General features: G+C 35.3%; 3 protein-coding genes across 3 annotated transcripts; 2 read left to right on the top strand and 1 right to left on the bottom strand.

The window, feature by feature from the left end:
* Positions 1-3,259: 3,259 nt before the first annotated feature.
* On the top strand, positions 3,260-4,190 carry LOC149679062 (uncharacterized). Its single transcript, XM_089836888.1, has 2 exons — positions 3,260-3,354; positions 3,495-4,190. Coding segments are annotated over exons 1-2 (681 nt in total). The 5' UTR covers positions 3,260-3,352; the 3' UTR covers positions 4,174-4,190.
* A 785-nt stretch (positions 4,191-4,975) lies between these two features.
* Positions 4,976-6,086, top strand: LOC149679061 (uncharacterized). The gene is made up of 2 exons (XM_089836892.1): positions 4,976-5,013; positions 5,399-6,086. Coding segments are annotated over exons 1-2 (321 nt in total). The 5' UTR covers positions 4,976-5,011; the 3' UTR covers positions 5,718-6,086.
* A 1,476-nt stretch (positions 6,087-7,562) lies between these two features.
* On the bottom strand, positions 7,563-8,597 carry LOC149679060 (uncharacterized). Its single transcript, XM_089836893.1, has 2 exons — positions 8,560-8,597; positions 7,563-8,250 (listed from the first exon to the last, which is right to left on the bottom strand). Coding segments are annotated over exons 1-2 (321 nt in total). The 5' UTR covers positions 8,562-8,597; the 3' UTR covers positions 7,563-7,931.
* Positions 8,598-9,758: the final 1,161 nt, after the last annotated feature.

Genomic DNA, 9,758 nt, shown 5'->3' with positions numbered 1-9,758 from the left:
ATGTATTGAGCCATATTCTTATACCCTTTAATATTGCACAAATGTATAAGTCAACAATTGTGGAAAGATACTTCAAATATTCCTAGGGTGAAGATATGGCTACGGGTGCGGCATTCTGTTCCACTATGGTTCACAAATGCCAGGAAGTGAAGAGAGAATTCAATCTAGATTAGTGAGTGATTCGTGGTGTCAGTTTCAACTTAAGTCTGCACGAAAGTTTGGTTGATGTGGCGCATTTCTATGGTGCGCCATACATTTCGGAGAGAACCAAGTAGGTAGAAAATGAGAGTTCAAATTCACTTGGTATTCAATGGTATCGATGGTATTCAATGGTATCGATGGTATCAACGGTATCACGATGGTATCGACGCCATTTTTTTCTCTGTGGTATTTTTTTTCTCGGCGCCATCTTGTTTTTCTCTGACGTCATTCTCGGCGCCATTTTTTTCTTCTCGGTGGTATTTTCTTCTCGGCGCCATTTTGTTTTTATTTGGGCTCTGACGTCATCGTTTCTTCTCGGCGCCATTTTGTTTTTATTTGGGCGGGAAATTTGAAAATGTTAAGCCTTATCGGACTTCAATCAAGACCAAAGTTCATTGTGATTTTCAAAATCCTGAGTATGCTGATAAGGCAAGCAAAGATTAGGATGTCATACTACAGTTATAATATATTAGGAACTGAACGTCTTATATACTAAGATATTTTGGGAATGGTGACAGACGGCATACATTCTGATTCAAACCTTAATATTAATTAATGTATACCATTAATAATAATTTCATGACTTAACAGGGTGCAACGCACGCTAACTTAAATAATTGTCGAAGAAAATAATTAATATTAATTACATTTATTTAAATATTTAAGAAAAACTGGAAATTCAAAACACTTCAAAACTTTGACACGAAATTTGAAAGTGTTAAGCCTTTGCGTGGGTAATTTAAATCTCGGGTATAAAACCAAACCAAACCTAACCTATTCTAAGCCTATAGCACTGCGAATACTCTATTGAAATCTCTACACTTGATCCCTAAGTTGATATTTTCAAATCTCGCGCCAAAGCGGAAATGGGATCGGAATTCCTGCTGTCTGTCCAAAATGTTTGTTTAAGAGACTCTAGTCGAACTCGGGATGAAGCCAATTAACTAATATATTTATATATATATTTTGTTTAAATAAGCCCCATATTCTAAATTAAGCATTTATTTAAGTGGGTGTTGCTTGTCTCCGAAACAAAACATACGAATAATAAGAAAACTTGGTAAGAACTGTTTGTAAATATAAGTTATTATAAGCTGAACGTCTTATATACTAAGATATTTTGGGAATGGTGACAGACGGCATACATTCTGATTCAAACCTTAATATTAATTAATGTATACCATTAATAATAATTTTATTGACTTAACAGGGTGCAACGCACGCTAACTTAAATAATTGTCGAAGAAAATAATTAACATTAATTACATTTATTTAAATATTTAAGAAAAACTGGAAATTCAAAACACTTCAAAACTTTGACACGAAATTTGAAATTGCTAAGCCTTTGCGTGGGTAATTTTAATCTCGGGTATAAAACCAAACCAAACCTAACCTATTCTATTGTGCTTGAAAGTGTTGTTAAATGAATGAAAAGTCGTTGAAAGTGTTGTTAAATTAATAAAAAGTCGTTGAAATGGTTGAGAAAAAGATGGTTGAATTCGCTTATAAATGACTAAAAAGTGGTTGAAAGTGCCGTTAAATGACTAATACATGATAGAAAATGTCGTTAAATTACTGAAAAGCGGTTGGAGGTGTTGTTAAATGGGTAGAATTTGGTTGAAAGTGTTGTTAAATGACTAAATCGTACGTGAAAGTGCTGTTAAATGAATAAAAAGTTGTTGAAAGGGTTGAGAAAAAGATGGTTGAACTTGCTGATAAATGACTAAAATGTGGTTGAAAGTGTCGTTAAATGACTGAAATGTGGTTGAAAGTGTCGTTAAATGACTAAAATGTGGTTGAAAGTGTCGTTAAATGACTAAAATGTGGTTGAAAGTGTCGTTAAATGACTGAAATGTGGTTGAAAGTGTCGTTAAATGACTAAAATGTGGTTGAAAGAGTCGTTAAATGACTAATACATGATAGAAAATGTCGTTAAATTACTAAAAAGCGGTTGGAGGTGTTGTTAAATGGGTAAAATTTGGTTGAAAGTGTTGTTAAATGACTAAATCGTGCGTGAAAGTGCTGTTAAATGAATAAAAAGTCGTTGAAAGGGTTGAGAAAAAGATGGTTGAACTTGTTGATAAATGACTAAAATGTGGTTGAAAGTGTCGTTAAATTACTAATACATTAATGGAAACTTCGTTAAATGACTATTTATTTAAGTGGGTGTTGCTTGTCTCCGAAACAAAACATACAAATAATAAGAAAACTTGGTAAGAACTGTTTGTAAATATAAGTTATAAGCTGAATATTAAGCCTCGCATCTCTGTTTACAGTATATGGTAGTAGATATGCAATATTTCACCTATAAAATAAATTCAACTCACCATTTAAAACCATTCCGGAGGAGAATTAAAATGTTTAGACTGGTTTACATGTGGTGGTGGTTTGAAATATCTAGATATGTGAATGGACACGTTGCCGGCGATAAAAAAGAACCGATAAGAAGTATGGAATCTTCTATCGATAAGATATGTTTCCACGTGGTAGGAAAATTTCCAGATAGTAAACTAGAACCGAAACTAGAACTATTTATCGATAAGATATCTTTCCACGTGGCGACGGAAACCAGAACCGAAACTAGAACTGTTTATCGATATCTTTCCACGTGGTGGGGGGTAAACCAGAACCGATAACTGAAACAAGAACTGTTTATCGATATATTTCCACATGGCATGGGTAAACCAGAACCGATATCGTGCTATTTCCAAACTTATCGATGTCTTGGAGATCTTATCGGGCTTATCAAAGGTTTCTCAAGTATAAAAACTCCTGCACGTGGCGATAAGATATGTTTCTACGTGGTAGGAAAATTTCCAGATAGTATAGTAAACCAGAACCGAAACTAGAACTATTTATCGATAAGATATATTTCCACGTGGTGGGGGTAAACCAGAACCGATAACGGAAACAAGAACTGTTTATCGATATCTTTCCACGTGGTGGGGAAAAACCAGAACCGATATCGTGCTATTTCCAAGCTTTTTGATGTCTTCATCGAGTGTTATCAGACTTATCAAAGGTCTTTGAGTTTATGGGGCATAAAAACTCAGGTACACGATGATAAGATCATTCTACGGCTAACCCAACTCTCTCCAGCAACTAAAGTACCAGCAGGACTCTCTCTCTCACCGCAGGAAACTCTACGCTAATGTAAGTACACTCTCCGGAGTCTAAAATTCTATCCTTAATTAAATATATATAGAACATGACTTAGACATTTAGAATATTTCTAGAGATAGGTTTAAATTATGTGTGTGTGGATTTTAATTAATTTGTTTTTCTCTAATTAGGGACACCACCAATATCTTCGAAATATCATCCACGAAGTCCGTCTCGGTTACTCCTGACTGTAAAGTTAGACTAGGCTTAACGGACGGTTCAACCGGCATCACGTTGACGGAGGCTGAATATTATCAACTCTACGGAATGCGGGAACAAGTAACCAACTATTTCCTGAATGACGGTGCTACACCGTCGTCTTCGTTCTTTGATGGGTCGAACCTGAAACGTATCGAACTGAATATGTACCAGGATTGGAAAGTACTCAACATTCGTGAGATGAGGGCGGGAAGTGGTGTAAACTACGGAACACTCTACCCGACCAGGATTGGGTTTGCAATTGGAGCCGTCCTTTGGGGGAAACTTTTGGAGAAGCACGATCAAGTGGTAACATTTCTAAACGCCGCTAAGCGCGTGTCCTCGGAGGTCGACGAGATTGTTAAACAACAACTGACCAAGTACATAAAGGATGCCTGCAACGGTTGTATCATATCCCACGGATCTCAGCTACAACACGAGTGCATGACTATGGACTGGATTGAACGCGTGAATTTACATTACGAAAATGCTGTTAATAATTTAGATATCAATGTAATTATCCAATTGTTTAATAATTCAACATTTTTAAGTATGGAATTTTGTAAAAGAATTGCTTCAAATGTAATATGTTATTCAAAACTTGCTTTATGAATAAAACTTGAAAAATATTGAAGTCTTATCATTTATAATGAATAATTAAATAGGTTAGTTTAAATTAGGCCTAATTTTTTTGGTGAATTAGAAGGTTCGCATCCTCGAAATGACTAAAAATCTAAATTTCGCACATTTTATTAATGTTTTACGGGGTCCATCTCCACATGCTATAATTATATCGCGGACTTTCTATAACTACGTCTGACCTCCATTGTCTAAACGTGCAAGATTTATATCAATATAATATGGTTGAAAATGTATTTAAGACGAGTTGTATCTTTAAAACCATTCCGGAGGAGAATTAAAATGCTAAGACTGGTTTACACGTGGTGGTGGTTTGAAATATCTAGATACGTGAATAGACACGTTGCCGGCGATAAACAAGAACCGATAAGAAATATGGAATCTTCTATCGATAAGATATGTTTCCACGTGGTAGGAAAATTTCCAGATAGTAAACCAGAACCTAAACTAGAACCATTTATCGATAAGATATCTTTCCACGTCGCGGGGGTAAACTAGAACTGTTTATCAATATATTTCCACATGGCGGGGGTAAACGAGAACCGATAACCGATATCACTCACGCTATTTCCAAACTTATCGGGCTTATCGATGTCTTCATCGAAACTAGAAATCTTATCGGGTTTATCGATGTTTTCATTGAGACTAGAAATCTTATCGGGCTTATCAAAGGTCTCCGGTTTATCATTTATAAAAACTCCTGCACGTGGCGATAAGATCATTTTACGGCTAACCCAGCTCTCTCCAGCAACTAAAGTACCACAGCAGCGGATTTCAGCAACTATAGTCCCGCAGGAAACTCTACGTTATAATGTAAGTACACTCTCTGGAATCTAAATTTCTTAGTTTGTAATTATATACATATAGTGCATGACCATAGTAATTTAAATTACTTAAATTAATTTGGAATCTAAATTTCTTAGTTTGTAATTATATACATATAGTGCATGACCATAGTAATTTAAATTACTTAAATTAATATATATTAAATTATATATAACTAAATTTGTTCCTAAATCATCTTTAATGTAAGTATGATTTTTTTTTATGTTAAACCTGATATTTACGTATAACCTCTATTTTTTTCGATATTATATTTTGTTCTCTGAGTATACTATATACTAGATCTTTCTCTCTCAATATTTTATTTTGTTCTCTGGGTATTTTATATACGATATCTTTCTCTCGATTTCAACAGGGATGCACTCAAGGAAGAGTTGGAGAAATTGGGATTCGGCACTGTACCCGTTAGTGGAGAATTGGAGTGCCCCTATTGCGAGGGCGAGTTAAAGGAGTCCCCCGATTGCGGAAAACTTAACCACTATTGTATTTCACCGGAATGTGAAAGATTTCGGAGGGTCGTCCTTGTCCAGAGGAAAACCATCCTGAGGATTCCAACCACCGCCGAGTCTCGGCACTTATTGGACGCCCGGAACCATTGCGCTGAATGCGGGCAGTATAAGCGCGTCATTAAAAGTATTTGTCCATGTCGGGAGTGGGTAAAGGAAAACGAATGATGTATTTCAATTGTTTTGATTAAAAAAGAATATTTTGCACCGTCCTTAATGTGTATGCATACATTTTTTTTTAAACTATTTTAAATCTGATGTTTTCATTGTTATTTACAAACATTCCATATCTACAGCTTAACACAGCACAGCCGCATTTATCACGATGTCAGAGATTAGGCGTATTTAAAAAACATTTACTCTTGACTTCTATTTCAAAGCCCAATAACCTAAATTTCTATAAGATGTTATGGTGCAATCCCTAAGGCTTGACAATGAATTCCTAGAAGAGACGCCTTACTCTTAACCGAGATACATTAAAAACCTGTAAATTTCTGATTTTACAATGTTTTTGTTTGGTGCGATGTAGACTATAGATAAATCCATCAACCCACTTTAAAGGTTTAGGAAAAACGAATGTTCAAGGTGGCAGGTGCAGGGTGTAAAACGGATGATTTGAATGCTCAAGCTAAATAACACAAAATCGTTGAAACACCATACGTTTAACATTAATTTCCAGTTTTATATTATCGCAGTTTGGTTTCCAATTAATTTATGGGGATTTGTGTAAGAGACCACGTTGTCAATTGACTGAAATGCGATTGATTTAGTTCTTAAGAAACTTAAAAGCGATTGAAACTGACATGAAATGACTACAGCTCAATTAAGAGTATCAGCAAAACTCTTAAAAACTACGTTCAAGCTTCTTTAAATGTATTTATGTTTAATGACTAGTGGTACAGTAAAAAAGTGTTGCTATCCTACTTAAATGTTGTTAAAACGATGTCAAATAAACAAATTTCAATAAAACGTGGAATGACTAACAATGCAGATGAAATTTTCGCTATTCATTCTACTTAAAATTTACCAATGTTTCACATATTCTTCTAAACAAAATGGAATATCAAACCATTAATGACTGATATGCCATAACCCTGGCACGCTTGGGAGATACAGAACCTTATTCACAGTGTATTTGGAATAGAACAGGTTAGGTTTGGTTTTCAATGGGGTTAATTTTCCGAAAACCCAAGAAATGCCACTGCTCATGGATAAAAAGGTCAAGTCTCTAAACCTCAAGGCTGGGAGGGCCGCCGCACGCGTGTTTTTGTTATTCGCCGGTGCGTGTTTTATTAGGCGGCCCCCCTAGCCTTGAGGTTTAGAGACTTGACCTTTTTATCCATGAGCAGTGGCATTTCTTGGGTTTTCGGAAAATTAACCCCATTGAAAACCAAACCTAACCTGTTCTATTCCAAATACACTGTGAATAAGGTTCTGTATCTCCCAAGCGTGCCAGGGTTATGGCATATCAGTCATTAATGGTTTGATATTCCATTTTGTTTAGAAGAATATGTGAAACATTGGTAAATTTTAAGTAGAATGAATAGCGAAAATTTCATCTGCATTGTTAGTCATTCCACGTTTTATTGAAATTTGTTTATTTGACATCGTTTTAACAACATTTAAGTAGGATAGCAACACTTTTTTACTGTACCACTAGTCATTAAACATAAATACATTTAAAGAAGCTTGAACGTAGTTTTTAAGAGTTTTGCTGATACTCTTAATTGAGCTGTAGTCATTTCATGTCAGTTTCAATCGCTTTTAAGTTTCTTAAGAACTAAATCAATCGCATTTCAGTCAATTGACAACGTGGTCTCTTACACAAATCCCCATAAATTAATTGGAAACCAAACTGCGATAATATAAAACTGGAAATTAATGTTAAACGTATGGTGTTTCAACGATTTTGTGTTATTTAGCTTGAGCATTCAAATCATCCGTTTTACACCCTGCACCTGCCACCTTGAACATTCGTTTTTCCTAAACCTTTAAAGTGGGTTGATGGATTTATCTATAGTCTACATCGCACCAAACAAAAACATTGTAAAATCAGAAATTTACAGGTTTTTAATGTATCTCGGTTAAGAGTAAGGCGTCTCTTCTAGGAATTCATTGTCAAGCCTTAGGGATTGCACCATAACATCTTATAGAAATTTAGGTTATTGGGCTTTGAAATAGAAGTCAAGAGTAAATGTTTTTTAAATACGCCTAATCTCTGACATCGTGATAAATGCGGCTGTGCTGTGTTAAGCTGTAGATATGGAATGTTTGTAAATAACAATGAAAACATCAGATTTAAAATAGTTTAAAAAAAAATGTATGCATACACATTAAGGACGGTGCAAAATATTCTTTTTTAATCAAAACAATTGAAATACATCATTCGTTTTCCTTTACCCACTCCCGACATGGACAAATACTTTTAATGACGCGCTTATACTGCCCGCATTCAGCGCAATGGTTCCGGGCGTCCAATAAGTGCCGAGACTCGGCGGTGGTTGGAATCCTCAGGATGGTTTTCCTCTGGACAAGGACGACCCTCCGAAATCTTTCACATTCCGGTGAAATACAATAGTGGTTAAGTTTTCCGCAATCGGGGGACTCCTTTAACTCGCCCTCGCAATAGGGGCACTCCAATTCTCCACTAACGGGTACAGTGCCGAATCCCAATTTCTCCAACTCTTCCTTGAGTGCATCCCTGTTGAAATCGAGAGAAAGATATCGTATATAAAATACCCAGAGAACAAAATAAAATATTGAGAGAGAAAGATCTAGTATATAGTATACTCAGAGAACAAAATATAATATCGAAAAAAATAGAGGTTATACGTAAATATCAGGTTTAACATAAAAAAAAAATCATACTTACATTAAAGATGATTTAGGAACAAATTTAGTTATATATAATTTAATATATATTAATTTAAGTAATTTAAATTACTATGGTCATGCACTATATGTATATAATTACAAACTAAGAAATTTAGATTCCAGAGAGTGTACTTACATTATAACGTAGAGTTTCCTGCGGGACTATAGTTGCTGAAATCCGCTGCTGTGGTACTTTAGTTGCTGGAGAGAGCTGGGTTAGCCGTAAAATGATCTTATCGCCACGTGCAGGAGTTTTTATAAATGATAAACCGGAGACCTTTGATAAGCCCGATAAGATTTCTAGTCTCAATGAAAACATCGATAAACCCGATAAGATTTCTAGTTTCGATGAAGACATCGATAAGCCCGATAAGTTTGGAAATAGCGTGAGTGATATCGGTTATCGGTTCTCGTTTACCCCCGCCATGTGGAAATATATTGATAAACAGTTCTAGTTTACCCCCGCGACGTGGAAAGATATCTTATCGATAAATGGTTCTAGTTTAGGTTCTGGTTTACTATCTGGAAATTTTCCTACCACGTGGAAACATATCTTATCGATAGAAGATTCCATATTTCTTATCGGTTCTTGTTTATCGCCGGCAACGTGTCTATTCACGTATCTAGATATTTCAAACCACCACCACGTGTAAACCAGTCTTAGCATTTTAATTCTCCTCCGGAATGGTTTTAAAGATACAACTCGTCTTAAATACATTTTCAACCATATTATATTGATATAAATCTTGCACGTTTAGACAATGGAGGTCAGACGTAGTTATAGAAAGTCCGCGATATAATTATAGCATGTGGAGATGGACCCCGTAAAACATTAATAAAATGTGCGAAATTTAGATTTTTAGTCATTTCGAGGATGCGAACCTTCTAATTCACCAAAAAATTAGGCCTAATTTAAACTAACCTATTTAATTATTCATTATAAATGATAAGACTTCAATATTTTTCAAGTTTTATTCATAAAGCAAGTTTTGAATAACATATTACATTTGAAGCAATTCTTTTACAAAATTCCATACTTAAAAATGTTGAATTATTAAACAATTGGATAATTACATTGATATCTAAATTATTAACAGCATTTTCGTAATGTAAATTCACGCGTTCAATCCAGTCCATAGTCATGCACTCGTGTTGTAGCTGAGATCCGTGGGATATGATACAACCGTTGCAGGCATCCTTTATGTACTTGGTCAGTTGTTGTTTAACAATCTCGTCGACCTCCGAGGACACGCGCTTAGCGGCGTTTAGAAATGTTACCACTTGATCGTGCTTCTCCAAAAGTTTCCCCCAAAGGACGGCTCCAATTGCAAACCC

The sequence above is a fragment of the Phalangium opilio genome, unplaced genomic scaffold (assembly GCF_054372755.1).
Source record: "Phalangium opilio isolate 3A_F unplaced genomic scaffold, DU_Popi_V2 ptg000042l_1, whole genome shotgun sequence".
Taxonomy (NCBI): domain Eukaryota; kingdom Metazoa; phylum Arthropoda; class Arachnida; order Opiliones; family Phalangiidae; genus Phalangium; species Phalangium opilio.
Note: the sequence above shows the minus strand (reverse complement) of the source record. Positions and strands in the feature narration are given on the sequence as shown.